This window comes from Eptatretus burgeri, chromosome 9 (assembly GCF_056783735.1).
Source record: "Eptatretus burgeri isolate ZD-2024b chromosome 9, Ebu_testis_v1, whole genome shotgun sequence".
NCBI classification, from domain to species: Eukaryota; Metazoa; Chordata; class Myxini; order Myxiniformes; family Myxinidae; genus Eptatretus; species Eptatretus burgeri.
Window position 1 is genome coordinate 28,529,870 of NC_140969.1, and position 17,628 is coordinate 28,547,497.

General features: G+C 41.2%; 2 protein-coding genes across 13 annotated transcripts in view; one reads left to right on the plus strand and one right to left on the minus strand.

Annotated features, from left to right (window-relative positions):
• The window catches only part of LDLRAD2 (low density lipoprotein receptor class A domain containing 2), an 814,009-nt gene that overhangs the window by 686,414 nt on the left and 109,967 nt on the right, over nt 1-17,628 (minus strand). The gene's annotated exons all lie outside the window — the stretch shown is intronic.
• HSPG2 (heparan sulfate proteoglycan 2) overlaps nt 1-17,628 on the plus strand; it is a 399,834-nt gene that overhangs the window by 362,618 nt on the left and 19,588 nt on the right. For all 11 annotated transcript variants that reach the window (XM_085894498.1, XM_085894501.1, XM_085894505.1 and 8 more), the window contains 2 exons: nt 2,392-2,539; nt 14,603-14,719. In XM_085894498.1, coding sequence (XP_085750624.1) covers nt 2,392-2,539; nt 14,603-14,719 — 265 coding nt within the window. The remainder of the gene's footprint in view (nt 1-2,391; nt 2,540-14,602; nt 14,720-17,628) is intronic.

Consider the following 17,628-nt stretch of genomic DNA (forward strand, 5'->3'; position numbering starts at 1 on the left):
TATATATATATATATATATATATATATATATATATATATATATATACCATTTAGCTGGCTGCTTTACTCCCACGTTAATCACCTGTATTAATCTCTTCCTGCATTTATCATTTATCAAGTTGGTCTGAATGGATAAGTGCCAGAGGCCATTGACACATAAAGAGGGGTAGATAGAATAGAGAACATGTGAGGGGATTTGCTCAGCAGGGGAGGAGGGGGGGGGGATGCAGACTGATGATGCCTGCAATCCCGATGTAGACCGAGGTCTGCCTTTTGAGGACCCTTGATATAAGGTCACCCCCTATCCATAATCATGTTTTCTGGTCCATTTAACCCCCCCCCCCCGCCCCCAAGCCCAGTTCTTTCCGAGTTTCCAGTTTTTCCTTCCACTTCTGTGATTAAGAGTTTGCGGCGGTATCCATCTTGTTCACCCCCTTGTGTTCTACCCTTGCTTTCATCCTCGCCCACATCCCTTATTCTTGCAAGTCTCCCTCTATTTTGTCCCTCAACACTGCTTTTGGCATGATCCCCTGATCCTCTTCATATTGCTCTTTTCATTCTTTTACTTACAGGTCTGTTATGTTTTCTAGCTCCTCCATGATCCTCGAATTTTTACACCTGTCACTTCTCAACATTTTTGGTCTTCAAGTGTGTGGTTGTGGCTTGATTTGCAAAAAATCAAAAAATTAAAAAACCTTTACAAAAATATCCACCTGGACTGTATGCTGAATGCAAAAACAATACTTAGTTAATCATGACGGTGTTTTGCTTTTCTTGGCCGAGTAGATTATGTCTTTCGAAATTGATAAAATCTTGTGATGACCTCATCTGACATGCCAGCAAAGGTTGGAATATTTGGATCCAATGATCCACTGACAACCGCCAAGAGATTATGAAGCTGGTGTGGAACCACTTCCTTGGCTTTATCTATTGACAAGTGCCATGCAGTTGGGGGTTTGTCCTGATTTCAAAAGTGACCATTGTACTATTGATGGATAGACGAAGACACCTGAGCTTTCTGCCAGTTCTGTTGTCAATGCGATGCTTGTCTTGTTTTTTTTTCTATTCCTTAAGGATATATTATCTTCAAGTATTTCTCATCCTTGTTAGACAGCTATTGGTCTTCCATGCATGGGTTTGTCAATTACAGATGATGTTTCTCGGTATTTTTGATTGTGCTTTGGATGCCACACCGTGGAAGTCGAGTGATGCGAGATATTTCACTCAATGTTTTTACTTCTTTATGCTGAAACAATTCTATGGCGATCTATTGGAATTTTAGCCATTTTGGTTCAAGCAAACAGTTAATACTGGGAGATCAGTATTCTGCAGTAGGGTATAATTAGTGGGCTTTTAGCTTTATGGATGTGTAGAGAGTCGCACCCGATTGTAATGATGAAGAAGAACTCCTGACAATGAGTCATCAATTATATTTGATTGGTCAATGGGATGGATTAAACATGACAAGACTTCATATTAGCTGCTTATGTATAGTTTACTTTGAGTTGTGATCACAAGTTTTTGATGATTCTGATTAATGTGAATTAAATATTGTTAAATGACAAACTTGGTTTCTTCTTACCCAAACTAAAAGGTATTAATAATAGTCAATGTTGCTATAATAGTAGAAAACATGAGCGGAGGTTTGAGTAAATTGCTCATGCTCATAACATCCATATATTGCAAATCCTAAATGTGACCAAGACTTTTGCACAGCAGTTTACTTTAAAAATAGGGGCAATGCCCCTGCACTCACCTGGTAGAACCAGAGAACCATTAGTATGCATGGATGACCCATGAAATATGTAAATTAGCCGATGGTTTCAACAAACTTTTGAAAAGCACCATGCAGTGATGATTCCTACCAAGTTACATCTAAATCAGATGAATACTTTTTGAAAAGTCATAAGGAGCGATTCGAGAATCGTAATGACCTTTGACCTTTAAATTGACATTGTTGATATGCAATTTTTGATGGGATTTGCAAGGCATTATGAGACCTTGGTCCTCAGAAGTTTGAGAAAGTTTGGTGAAAATAGGTCTATTAGTTTTAGCATCACGGGTGATGGTGGTTGTGGTCAAGTTTCATCGAAATTGTGTGTGTGGTTTCGGAGAAGAAGATCTGAGTGTTTCCATACTGACTCACCCACTGACTGGACACTACGTGATGCTAATACCTCACCTGAACTATGTTCCAGGTGAGCTAAAAATGAGTACAGTACAACCTTAAAGATTTTGACTTCATGGTGATAGATTTTGATACTTTAATTGATGGCCTTTTAAACTATAATCAGCACATTGCATTGTCAGGAGAAATATGTTGCCACATTTTCTTACAAACTACTTTTCTGCCCAACCCTTCCTACTCCACCTTTCATCTGTGGTGAGTAGATGGATGGAGCTCCACCGGAAGATGTGGAAATCGATGGGGGCATATTAACCATCAGAGCTGTGCGTCGGGAAGATCAGGGCAGTTACTTGTGCCGGGCTACCAATACCCAAGGGTCGGCTGAGGCCAGGGCCCAACTGTATGTAAAAGGTAGGGGGATTTGACAAAAGAGGATGTTGAGAAAGAAGTGTCAAACTTTAGTTTTTGACTTTATCTACAAAAGTGAACATTGGCCATCATGAAACTTTCCCACCCTTGTTTAAACTCCATTCCCTTCTTCCCTTCATCTTTCTTGTACACCACTGATTGATTTGTAATTGTCAAACATCTGGACTGTTCTTGATGAAATTGAAAAAGGACCATATTTCTGATTATTATGCAAACTGACAATTATGCTGATTTATTTTTAAATTGAGGCTCAGAAAAAAGCAAAATGATGGAGGATGGAAGTATAATGTATTGACAGTGGAGTGGAAGAGAACACTTAGACCTTGAAAAACAAACAAATGTTTTATCTTGAGTAGAAAAGATCATAGGTATTGAGATTAACATAAGCTGACAGTGAGTCACGACCTAAGCGTCATGGAGGAATGGACAATGAGAGATGGACTCAGGGTGCTGATTCTACAGATGTGAGAAAAATGTGACAAAGAGTCAAAATGGCAGAAAGCTTTCATTTTTGAACCAGGGTGTTTCACCAGGAAGGTAAGGAATGCTATTGGGGATGATCAGAAGGCATTTGTTAGGGATGCTACATGAACAAAAGTATGTGGACACCTGCTCGTCCAACATCTCATTCCAAAATCATGGGCATTAATATGGAGTTGGTCCCCCCCCCTTTGCTGTTGTAACAGCCTCCACTCTTCTGGGAAGGCTTTCCACTGGATATTGGAACATTGCTGCAGGAATTTGCTTGCATTCGGCCACAAGAGCATTAACGAGGTCGGTACTGACATTGGGCGATTAGGTCTGGCTCGCAATTGGCATTCCAATTCATCCCAAAGGTGTTTGATGGGGTTGAGGTCAGGGCTCTGTGCAGGCCAGTCAAGTGCTTCCACACCGATCTCGACAAATCATTTATGTATGGACCTCGCTTTATGCGTGGGGGCATTGTCATGCTGCAACAGGAAAGGGCCTTCCCCAAACTGTTGCCACAAAGTTGGAAGCACAGAATCGTCTCGAATGCCATTGTATGCTGTAGTGTTAAGATTTCCCTTCACTAGAACTAAGGGGCCTAGACCGAACCATGAGAAACAACCCCAGACCATTATTCCTCCACCAAACTTTACAGTTGGCACTATGCATTCAAGCAGGTTGCGTTCTCCTGGAATCTGCCAAACCCAGATTCATCCGTCGGACTGCCAGATGGTGAAACGTGATTCATTACTCCAGAGAACACGCTTACATTGCTTTAGAATCCAGTGGTGGTGAACTTTACACCACTTCAGCTGGCGCTTGGCATTGCACATGGTGATCTTAGGCTTGTGTGTGGCTGCTTGGCCATGGAAACCCATTTTATGAAGCTCTCGACGAACAGTGCTTGTGCTGATGTTACTTCCAGAGTCACTTTGGAACTTGTTAGTGAGTGTTGCAACCGACGACAGACTATTTTTCCATGCTACGCACTTCAGCACTTGGCGGTTCCGTTTTGTGAGCTTGTGTGGCCACCACTTCGTGGCTGAGCTGTTGTTGCCCCAAGATGTTTCCACTTCACAATAACAGCACTTACCGTTGACCGGGGCAGCTCGAGCAGGGCAGAAATTTGACGAACTGATTTGTTGGAAAGGTGGCATCCTATGACGGTGCCATGTTGAAAGTCATTGAGCTCTTCAGTTCGGTCCATTCTACTGCTAATGTTTGTCTATGGAGATTGCATGGCTGTGTGCTTGATTTTATACACCTGTCAGCAATAGGTGTGGCTGAAAGAGCCAAATCCACTGATTAGAAGGGGTGTCCACCTGCATACTTTTGGCCATGTAGTGTATGAAACAATAGGTTTGGAGTCAGACTTGGAGTAAAATATGAGCAAACAAAGGCTCGTTAAGAAATTAACTCACCAAGCCAAACAGATAATATGATGAAAGGAATACGCCCAATAATATTAAACATATCAGAAAGGCATTCATTAAGGGGCCATTCAAAATTACATAATGCATCGGGGTTGGGGGTGGGGTGGGTGTGTTTGTCCAAGCATTACAGAGTACTATGGGGGGAAATGAGGGGTGTTTCCAGTCCCATTATGTCATGCTAAATCAATCAATGACAACTTTATTCCAGAAACCCTTTGTTCAGAGACGAAAGTATTTAATGATACACATATTCAATACAATAATGATAAAAGCGAATTGCTTTATTTAAATACCATCATTGCTTTTTCCACAGACACTTAATCTCATTTGCAAATGAAAGCAATTAAACATACATAGAAATGATTACATCACTCCGAGTGATTTTTTTCATTGACGTCATTACAGGGATTCTGTCTGCTTCCTAGCCTTAATGACGGAACGCTGTACCGCCTTTACTTCTTAAAATATGCTATAATTCATAGTAACTGGAATAAAAAAAAAACAATGGGATAAATAGCATCCTGGGATTTAGGTATGAAATAGGGGGAGGGAAGGTGTTAATCGAGCGTTTTACGTAGTATTTCAGGGGATGTCTGTTGAAGCATTATGGAGTGCTCCAGGGGGTGGGTGTGTCAGATTTGTGCAAAAAATGCGTCAATTTTTGGATGGCCCCTAAGTACAGAAGGGGTAAAGAAAAACAAGACAAGAGAATAAGACAAGATTGGGTCGATTGAGGAATATCCCAGGGAGATTGGTTGATGATGCAAGCGAGATGAATCTATCTCATTGTAGGGGCTGAGGAAGGCCTTTAGAGGAGTTTCAGATAGGAGTGGAAAAGTTACGAAACAGCTAAGAGAGCAAAGAAAAGATAATGCTCCAGGGCCATATAAAATGCATCCAAGAGCATTGAGAGATGTTGACAAAGCATAAAAGTGTGATGTTGACAGAGTATAAGCACGATGTTAACAGAGTAAAGGCCCTGTCACACCTTGACGATTTAGCCAGCGAATGCCGACGTATGAAAAATTTGTCTAAAACGCTGGCACACGTCGAATACGTTATGGGTAAGTTTGGTATATGTCGTAGTATGCTGGCATACGTCGTAGTATGCCGAGCTGTTAGACAAATTTTCCATGCTTGAAAATTTTTGACGTATGCCAGCGTATGACTCACACATTCCGCATATGCTGGCCATAAGTTGTAGGCACATTACGCGATCGTTGACACACGTCGACACATGTTACTTGTAAGTTACTCATAAGTCGAAACACGTCGAGGTAATGTTTAGCGTCAGTGTTCCAGACTCCATGTTTTATTTTTTTATTTTTTTTTTTCTTCGGCATGACGGTGATGTTGACACTTCGATTTCAAGTGCGGTTGTAATATAATATGATTAATAGGCTGCCGCTCAACGACTTAAATCATAACCGCACTGGAAATTGAAATGTCAACATCACCGTCATGCTGAAGAAAAAAAAATCATGGAGTCTGGAACACTGATGGGTTCCTCCTGTGTGAACTCCATTTTTATATACCAATTCCCCTAAACGCTGCCAATACGCCATTATACGGTAGCTGTGAGTTAGTAACACGTTCAGTAAATTCTGTGGTCGTCCGGAAGACGTCAAATACGTCAATGTGCGTTGGAGATACGTTACACATTGGTTCAAAGCACGTTACTCATAGGTTAAAAATAAGTTTCGGATATGCTAAACATTACCTCGACATGTTTTGACTTATGAGTAACTTACAAGTAACTTGTGTCGACGTGTGTCAACGATCGCGTAATGTGCCTACAACTTATGGCCAGCGTATGCGGAACGTGTGTCATATGCTGGATATGTCAAAAAATTATCAACATGCTGAAAATTTGTCGATGCACTCGGCGAACTACGACGTATGCCAGCGTGCTCTTAATGTATACAAAACTTACCCATAACGTATTCGACGTGTGCCAGCTTGGTTCGGCAAATTTTTCATACGTCGGCATACGCTGGCTAAAACGTCAAGGTGTGACAGCGGCTTGACACTTCGATGTCTAGTGCAGTTATGATTTGAATCATCGAGCCGCAGCCTTTTAATAGGCTATGCCACGTGATCGTCGGCGATAGGCTGCCGCGCGCTATGCGAAAGTTAGACTATCGTTGGGCATAGGTTGTGAACGCCGACAACACACTCAGCATTCGTTGGTATAAGTTATCTATATGTTATCGAAACGTTCTGTGTACGTTATGCATACGTCCAACTCGTTATGAGTATGTCCAAAACTGGAAAAAATAACATCAATAGTTTAGCATACGCCAGCGTTTTACATACATTTTGATACCTTGCCATATGCTGGCTAAAACGTCAAGGTGTAATAGGGCCTGAAGCAAGCGTGATGTTAACAGAGTGGACAAACGTGAGGTTAACAGAGCAGATAAGTGTGATGTTAAAAGAGTGGACAAGTGAGATGTTAACAGAGTGGACAAGTGAGATGTTAACAGAGTGGACAAGTGTGATGTTAACATAGTGGACAAGTGAGATGTTAAAATAATGGACAAGTGAGAGCTTAATTGAGCAGACAAGTGTGATGTTAACAGAGTGGACAAGTGAGATGTTAACAGAGTGGACAAGCAAGTTGTTAAAAGTGAACAAGCAAGTTGTTCACAGAGTGGATAAGCATGATGTTAACCGAGTGGATAAGGGTGATGTTGACAGAGCATATAAGCATGGTGTTAAATGAATATTAGCGTGATGTTAACAGAGTGGATAAGGGTGATGTTGACAGAGCATATAAGCATGATTTTAAATGAATATAAGCGTGATGTTAACAGAGTGGACAAACGCGATGTTAACAGAGCAGATAAGTGTGATGTTAAAAGAGTGGACAAGTGAGATGTTAACAGAGTGGACGAGCGAGATGTTAACAGAGTGGATAAGTGAGATATTAACAGAGTGGACAAGCGCGATGTTAACAGAGTGGACGAGCGAGATGTTAACAGAGTGGACAAGTGAGATGTTAACAGAGTGGACAAACGCGATATTAACAGAGCAGATAAGTGTGATGTTAAAAGAATGGATAAGTGTGATGTTAACATAGTGGACAAGTGAGATGTTAACATAGTGGACAAGTGAGATGTTAACAGAGTGGACAAGTGTGATATGAACATAGTGGACAAGTGTGATGTTAACATAGTGGGCAAGTGAGAGCTTAACTGAGCAGACAAGTGTGATGTTAACAGAGTGGACTAGTGAGATGTTAACAGAGAGGACAAGCAAGATGTTAAAAGTGAACAAGCAAGTTGTTCATAGAGTGGATAAGGATGATGTTAACCGAGTGGATAAGGGTGATGTTGACAGAGCATATAAGCATGATGTTAAATGAATACAAGCATGATGTTAATAGAGTGGATAAGGGTGATGTTGACAGATCATATAAGCATGATGTTATTGAATATAAGCGTGATGTTTACAGAGTGGACAAATGTGATGTTAACAGAGCAGATAAGTGTGATGTTATCAGTGCAAGAAGTGAGATGTTAAAAGAGTCGACAAGTGAGATGTTAACAGATTGGACAAGCGAGATGTTAACAGAGTGGACAAGTGAGATGTTAACAGAGTGGACAGGCGAGATGTTAACAGAGTGGACAAGCGAGATGTTAACAGAGTGGACAAGCGAGATGTTAACAGAGTGGACAAGTGAGATGTTAACAGAGTGGACAAGGAGATGTTAACAGAGTGGACAAGCAAGATGTTAACAGAGTGGATAAGCGAGATGTTAACAGAGTGGACAAACGCAATGTTAACAGAGTGGACGAGCGAGATGTTAACAGAGTGGACAAGTGAGATGTTAACAGAGTGGACAAACGCGATGTTATCAGAGCAGATAAGTGTGATGTTAAAAGAATGGACAAGTGTGATGTTAACATAGTGGAAAAGTGTGATGTTAACAGTGGGCAAGTGAGAGCTTAACTGAGCAGACAAGTGTGATGTTGACATAGTGGACAAGTGAGATGTTAACTGAGCAGACAAGTGTGATGTTAACAGAGTGGACAAGCGAGATGTTAACAGAGTGGACAAGCGAGATGTTAACAGAGTGGACAAGCGAGATGTTAACAGAGTGGACAAGGAGATGTTAACAGAGTGGACAAGCAAGATGTTAACAGAGTGGATAAGCGAGATGTTAACAGAGTGGACAAACGCAATGTTAACAGAGTGGACAAGCGAGATGTTAACAGAGTGGACAAGTGAGATGTTAACAGAGTGGACAAACGCGATGTTATCAGAGCAGATAAGTGTGATGTTAAAAGAATGGACAAGTGTGATGTTAACATAGTGGAAAAGTGTGATGTTAACAGTGGGCAAGTGAGAGCTTAACTGAGAAGACAAGTGTGATGTTGACATAGTGGACAAGTGAGATGTTAACTGAGCAGACAAGTGTGATGTTAACAGAGTGGACAAGCGAGATGTTAACAGAGTGGACAAGCGAGATGTTAACAGAGTTGATAAGGATGATGTTGACAGAGCATATAAGCATGATGTTAAATGAATATAAGCGTGATGTTAATAGAGTGGATAAGGGTGATGTTGACAGAGCATATAAGCATGATGTTATTGAATATAAGCGTGATGTTTACAGAGTGGACAAATGTGATGTTAACAGAGCAGATAAGTGTGATGTTATTAGTGCAAGAAGTGAGATGTTAAAAGAGTGGACAAGTGAGATGTTAACAGATTGGACAAGCGAGATGTTAACAGAGTGGACAAGTGAGCTGTTAACAGAGTGGACAAGCGAGATGTTAACAGAGTGGACAAGCGAGATATTAACAGAGTGGACAAGTGAGATGTTAACAGAGTGGACAAGTGAGATGTTAACAGAGTGGACAAGCGAGATGTTAACAGAGTTGATAAGGATGATGTTGACAGAGCATATAAGCGTGATGTTAATAGAGTGGATAAGGGTGATGTTGACAGAGCATATAAGCATGATGTTATTGAATATAAGCGTGATGTTTAGAGTGGACAAATGTGATGTTAACAGAGCAGATAAGTGTGATGTTATTAGTGCAAGAAGTGAGATGTTAAAAGAGTGGACAAGTGAGATGTTAACAGATTGGACAAGCGAGATGTTAACAGAGTGGACAAGTGAGCTGTTAACAGAGTGGAAAGTGAGATGTTAACAGAGTGGACAAGCGAGATGTTAACAGAGTGGACAAGTGAGATGTTAACAGAGTGGACAAACGCGATGTTAACAGAGTGGACAAACGCGATGTTAACAGAGCAGATAAGTGTGATGTTAACAGAGTGGACAAACGTGATGTTAACATGGTGGACAAGTGATATGTTAACATAGTGGACAAGTGAGATGTTAACAGAGTGGACAAGTGTGATGTTAACATAGTGGACAAGTGTGATGTTAACATAGTGGGCAAGTGAGAGCTTAACTGAGCAGACAAGTGTGATGTTAACAGAGTGGACTCGTGAGATGTTAACAGAGTGGACAAGCAAGATGTTAAAAGTGAACAAGCAAGTTGTTCACAGAGTGGATAAGGCCAAAAAAAAAAAAATGTTGCATTGGCGTAACGGGTCACTGAAAAATAGGGTAGGTCGGTCGGGATCTTTTTTTTTTTTTTTCCTAATAAATCCCTCCCAAAATCTCCCCCGGCTCGAGTACCACCCTTTTTGTCGGCGGGTTCTGTCCGAAACACTTCCGGGTTTTTGCGATCGCGATCGCAATCAACAAGATACTTGAAAACGATAGCAAAACAACAAAAATAGCAATAAATTAGGGTCGGCAAAATTTTTCGATAGCAAAAAAACAAAAAAAAAAACGTAGGGTCGGCGGAATTTTTAGGGTCGGGCGGGTTACGCCAATGCAACATTTTTTTTTTGGCCTAAGGGTGATGTTGACAGAGCGTATAAGCATGATGTTATTGAATATAAGCGTGATGTTTACAGAGTGGACAAGTGAGATGTTAACAGAGTGGACAAGTGAGATGTTAACAGAGTGGACAAGTGAGATGCGAACAGAGTGGACAAGATAGATGTTAACAGAGTGGACAAGTGAGATGTTAACAGAGTGGGCAAGGGAGATGTTAACAGAGTGGACAAGTGAGATGTTAACAGAGTGGACAAGCATGATGTTAACAGAGTGGACAAGAATATTGCTAACAGAGTGGATAAGCATGATGTTAACAGAGTGGATAAGTGATGTGGTAACACAATAGAGAAGCAGTTAGCATACTCTGATGAATATTATGTTTATTTCACCATATTGCATTGCACTCTAAAGGCCCAGTCACACCTTGACGTTTTAGCCAGCGATGGCAACGTATTAAAATTTATGTAAAACGCTGGCTTACGTTGAACTTTTGATGTTTTTTTTTTTTAAAGATTCGGATGTATTCATAGCGACTTGGTCTTATGTATAACGCGTTAGTAATGGACACAGAACGTTTCGTTGTGTTATAGATAACTTATACCAACGAATGCTGAACCTGTTGGCCTACACAACCTATGCCCAACGATAGTCTAACTTAGGCATAGCGCGTTGCACGCATCGCCGACGATGTCATGACGTAGCCTATTAAAAGGCTGACGCACAACGATTCGAATCATAACTGCCGTAGAAATGGAAGTGTCAACATCGCGGTCACACCTTGGCGATCTTGCCAGCGTATGCCGACCTAAGAAAAATGTGTCTAAAACGTTGGGGCACGTCAAATACGGTATGAGTAAGTTTGGTATACGTGAGTACAACGCTAAAGTACGCTATCATACGTAGTAGTAAGTAGAGTACGTCAAGAAATTTTAAACATGTTCAAAATTTTACGACGTACTCGGCGTATGACACACGTTCCGCATGCGATGGGGATAAGTTGTACACACGATATGTGGACGCTTACACACGTCCACAAAGGCTACTTATAAGCTACTCATAAGTCGAAACACGTCTCGGTAATGTCTTTTTTACGCGAAACTTATTTCTAACTTATGTTTGACGTGCTTTTAACGATTCTTTACGTAGTCCCAACACACATCGACGTATGTAGACGTATTCCAATGACGTCTTCCGGTCGACAAAAAAAATAAATGAACGTGTTTCTAACTTACAACTGCCATATAAAGACGTGTTCCCAGCGGTTTTGGGAATTGGTATATAAAAATGGTGCTCATAAAAGGGGAACCCAACAGTGTTTTCGAGTTCCTTTTTGAGTCGATGTCCATGTCAGCAGTAACAGTATCAGTATCAGTATCAGTATTAGTATTAGTAGTAGTTTGTTCATGTTGGCAGTAGTAGGTGAGTGTGAGGGGGAGGGTGTGGGTTCTGATGGATCCTCCTTGCGTCCGCGTGTCCACGGGTAGGAGACATCTTTGCACCATTGTTCGAAATTCTTCGCGGCTAATTTTTATGGGGCTTTTTCAACAATGAGCTATGGCTTGTTTTTACGATTTAGGTCTATTCATAACGGGTTGGACAAATGCACAATGAACTAATAATGTGCATAGAGCGCTTCAATAACTTATAGATACGGTATACCAACGAATAATTATCGTGTCGCCGGCGTTCACAAAGTATGCCCAACGATAGCCTAACTTATCCATATCGTGTGGAAGTTTATCTTTGCCGGTGACGTAGGGTTTGCTATTCATAGGCTGCCACTCAACGATTTAAATGGCTGCATCTCCACTATTGAAAGTAGACGCTTGCGCTCAACAATTGGATTTTTTTTACACTCAACGACTTTTAAACGGTACCACTCAAGTATTTCCATTGTTTACCATGAACGATTTAAATTGCTCTCACTCGCCTTTGTTTTTTGACGCTGGGGTTTTGAAATTTGAAGCGTTTCTTCTGAACGTGTTAAAACACTCAAACTCGACTATTTTAAATAGACGCTGCCGATGGACAATTGGAATCATAGCCAAGCTAGACATCGAAGTGTGAACATCCTCGTCATGCCGAAGAAAAGTTTGAAGAATGCTGCAAATAAGTGTCCTGGCCGTGGCCGTGGACGCTGACGCAAGGACGATCCATTATACCGACGTCTTTCAGCCTATGAGTAACTTAAAAGTAACGTCTGTCGATGTGTGGCAACGATCGCGTAACGTGCCAACAACACGTTAATCATAGGTTAGAAATAAGTTTCGGGTACGCTAAACATTACCTCGGTGTGTCTCAACTTATGATTAACTTACAAGTAGCATGTGTTGACGTCTGTCAACGATCGCAGACCGTGCATACAACTTGTGGCCGGCGTAGCGGAACGTGTGAGTCATACGCCGGCATACTTCGTGAAATTTCAAGCATGAAAAAATTTGAGGACAACCAAAAAGTACACCGTTTAAAGCCAACGTACAACGACGTATGGCAGTGTTTTTCAGCGTGCTCTCAATGTTATCAAAACTTACCCATAAGGTATTCAACGTGTGCCAGCGTTTTAGAAAATATTTTCCAAAATCGGCATACGTTGGCTAAAACGTCAAGGTGTGACCGGGCCTTTACTAAAAGGATGGCATAGATCTATGCACACTCGCCTCTAAGCTGTCTCGCCTGGATTTGCATCCCAACCCATCTATAATCTGTCATCCTGGTGTTTCATAGGCTTGGTGATCCATCATTGTGTGTGCTGTCCCTCGGATGGACGTTAAACTGGGTTTACTGTCTCGCAGCACGAGTTGCTGGACAATAAAGATCCCACTGTGTATTTCGTGAAGAGTGACGAGCGATAGCCGGCACCCTGAGCAAATTCCTAATTCAGTTTCCCCCAGTCAATCCCACAAGAATGTGGGAGTAATTGTGGCCATTAGAAAAGAACAATATTCCATTGCATCCTTGCACTTCATCATCATCATAAACATATAACATTTCACCTTGTCCATAAGATTTTGAACAATTTGCTTACAGTGAAATGGCAGGCTTTATATTGTGAATTATTACTGTTGATATTGACAATAATAATTTTTGTGCAATAATTATTACATAGGTGTGAGCTTAGCCCAACTGCTTTGGATACCAGTTTGGAAACACCTGTGCTGCTCTTATAAGGTCAGAATAGCTAATGCGATGGTGAACATTTCAAGGATAATTCACATGGTTGATGGTGATAACAAAAGGAAGAACTAGAGGGGGAGCACTCGGGAGAGTGCAAAACCTCCGCCGCCAATACTGCTAGGTCACTCAAGTGAACCTTATATCTTATTCATTAAATATGTCAACAGTGCTGAGAGTTATAGTTCTTTTCTCCATTTTTTTTTGGGGGGGAGGGGGGGTTGGGAATCACTTAAAACATGTAAAAATGCAAAAAAAACCCCGAAATTATGTTGAAAAAAAAAGTTGCAAATTTTTTTTTTCTCTAACAATTTTTTTTGGGGGGGGGGTTGGAAATCACTTAAAACATGTAGAAATGCAAAAAAAAAATTCCCTTTTTTTGGGTGGGGTAACAATTTTTTATGGGGGGTGGTTGGAAATCACTTAAAACATGTAAAAATGCAAAAAAAAAATTTTCTCAAACAATTTCTTTTGGGGGGTGTTGGAAATCACTTAAATATGTAGAAATGCAAAAAAAATATATATTTTTCTCTAACAATTTTTTTTGGGGGGTGGAAATCACTTAAAACATGTAGAAATGCAAAAAAAAATAATTTTTTCTCTTCATTTTTTTTGGGGGGGGGGGTGAGGGGGGGGACCAAGTCCAAAATCTAATGGCATGATCCTTGGACCATACCTAACCCCCCCCCCCACCAAGTTTCGTCGAAATCCGTCGAGGAGTTTTTCCGTAATACTGTTCACAAACAAACAAACGAACAAACAAAACAGAAAGGGGTGAAAACAGTAACCTCCATCCATCTTCGAAGATGGCGGAGGTTAATGACATGTTCCCAAAATGAAAGACCATGGTTTGAGTGCTTACTTTTCTATTAAACTTTAATTATAACATGCAGTGCCTCTGGCTACTTTGTTTTTATTATCATTTTGTTATTTTTTTTATTGTTATTGTTATTATTATTAATATTCATGATTATGGAATAATAGATGTGTTTGCTCCAACATTGTTACAGGAGTGTGTGTGTGTGTGTGTGTGTGTGTGTGTGTGTGTGTGTGTGTGTGTGTGTGTGTGTGTGTGTGTGTGTGTGTGTGTGTGTGTGTGTGTCCTTTTAGATGTTATTGTTCCATATTTCAAACAGACACCTATTTCTTACGTCAGCCTGCCATCTATTCCTGATGCATATCGAGCCTTCAGGCTGCGGCTCACCTTCCGGCCAGACAACCCTGATGGTAAGTAGTTGGATGTAAGCAGGGTGAACAATTTCTAAAGGTAGAGGAAACAGAATAAATGAAAACATTGAACGTTGAAGAACTTGCATGGGTCTGACATTTTGGGCTTTTAAAATTGTCACTCAATACTCCCTAAAAACCACTGAGGTTTATTTTGATAAAATATAAAACACAAACAAATGGGTAATGGAATGACAAAGTGAATGTGAAATTTGTAGTGCTATTGTATACACAAACGGCATAAGGGATCATGGACCAGGCATGGCCAGACCAGCAGAGAGACACCTGCATTAAATGCAGAAGGAAACTAGAAGGGCACTCGGGAGAGCGTGTTGGTATACATCTTGGGATTTCCTTCCCTTTCGTCTACATATATTGTTTGTGGTGCAAAACCCAGCTCGTACTCTAATGACTACAACCCAGGATTTGCGCTTCATGAGTATGAACGATCATACAGGTCGTCGGCTACCAATCAAATGGATCTTTGTCAGTTGGGATCTGTGACTTCTGAGTGATGCTGCAGTTACAGCATCAACAGAGTAATGTTTTGAAACTTGTATTTCAAATAAATAGATACAAAGTCAAATGAGGAAGTTCACCATTACATACATTGCCCAATACTGATTCCTTCGTTGAGTTGTTTCCCCCCCAGTGTCCCTGTCCTGCTGGCTCAACTCACGTGTATTCACCTCGTCCTCAGGGGCTGTCAAACGATCGAGTCCACCTCGTCTTTTGGGGCTGTCCAATGATCGAGTCCTGTCATATATATATATATATATATATATATATCTCTCTCTCTCTCTCTCTCTCTCTCTCTCTCTCTCTCTCTCTCTCTCTCTCTCTCTCTCTCTCTCTCTCTCTCTCTCTCTCTCTCTCTCCAACCTCTCTCTCTCTCTCTCTCTCTCTCTCTCTCTCTCCAACCTCTCTCTCTCTCTCCAACCTCTCTCTCTCCAACCTCTCTCTCTCTCTCTCTCTCTCTCTCTCTCTCTCTCTCTCTCTCTCTCTCTCTCTCTCTCTCTCCAACCTCTCTCTCTCTCTCTCTCTCTCTCTCTCTCTCTCTCTCTCTCTCTCTCTCTCTCTCTCTCTCTCTCCAACCTCTCTCTCTCTCTCTCTCCAACCTCTCTCTCTCCAACCTCTCTCTCTCTCTCTCTCTCTCTCTCTCTCTCTCTCTCTCTCTCTCTCTCTCTCTCTCATGCTGGCCCATTTAGGATGATTAAAGAGCTCAAAGGAATTCTTTCCCGATGCACAACCTTAATAAGTTTTACTCAACCTGATTATAATCGGCTCCACGCGTTTACAACCACTCTGGACATTAACACCTCGTTCACTCATGCAGAAGTGAAGCAGAAGACAAAAGTGGTGGCTCTGTGGTATGAGACTAAATCATGTGTCGACACTCGCCGGAGGTTCTGCCAGGAATACGACCTCAGAACATGTGATGGACCCACAAATTGTGCCATTCAACGTATTGTGAAACATCTTGAGCACATGGGTATAGTGCACAACCAGAGAAAGTGCAACAGTGGCAGACCAGCTTCAGTCACCAAGAGCTAAGCTAATTTATTTGAATCCAACATCGATGCCGTGCGGGATTCTGCAGTGGACAGTCCCAAGAAGTCCCACCTCCAGCACTCCCAGGAGGTAGGCATCAAACCAACAACAGTCTGGCATATCCTCATGGAGGAACGGAAGCTTTTCCCATACATTGTTTCTATTAGGCATAAACTGAGTCAAGATAACATGAGAAGGAGACTTGATAAGTGCAATTGATTCAGTGACAGGATGGAGTGGTACCCAAAATGGATCAACTTGAACTTTGTCGACACCAACCACCCTGCCACACTGGATGATCTGAAGTAGGAGGCATCAGACTACCTCCAGGTAGTGCTACATGAGACCTACTGGAAAGTTGGACTGAACTTTGGAGTCAGGATCAATGCCTGTCTGAACTGCAGAGGGGCACACACCAAGAACGTCAATGACAAGGATTTTGCATAAATCTCAGTTTCAGACCTTGGGCTCTCACTAACTCTAGCAGTGACTTACTGCAATAGCAATCAGTGAAAGAAAATACCATGTCATAAGTTTTCAAGAAATGTTTGGTTCACGTTCCTGAGGTTTCTGTTTCTTTGTAAATAAACATTGAAAGTTGCATCACTCTTTGTGAAACACCATGTGCACTCGAAGTTTCGTCCGAGAACAATCTAGCATTTTCACGGACCTCACCAGGCAGTTCACAGTACAATACTGCCATCCACAGTCAAAATTAGTTCATTACATCAAGCTGTTTATAAAACAATTCACCGATGCGTGCTACAACAAATTATAACATGTAACTGTCAATTTTAATTGTTCCTTTATAGGCATTTACTCATGCTTATTCACAAATACCATAACCAATGCTTACTGGCCATATTGTCTCGCTTTTAATGAACAGAGCGCATACCTCTGCCACGCAATGCCTGATCCAGTAGAACATATTTGGCCCAATAAATTTTTGAAATATCATGCTCTGTATCATTTTTGGCCCCATCTCTCAATGGGGAAGAAACACTTTAAAAATTAAAAACTCTCATATCCAGATCTGGATTTGAATCTGCACCAAAATTGAACCAATTTGTCCTTGTCACAAACCCAACCTGTCCACCAAGTTTCATCCGAATCCGTCCTCAACTTTTTGAGAGATAGTGCTCTACATTGTTTTTGGCCCGATCTTTCAATGGTGAAGAATCACATAAAAAAATTATAGTAGTCGGACCCAGATCCAGATCTTCATCGAAATGTAATCAGTTCGTCCTTGTCACACACCGAACCTGCCCATGAAATTTCATCCAAATCGATCCACAACTTTTTGAGATATCCTGCATGCAAACAAACAAGAAAAAATGTCGTGCTGAACACGATACTTG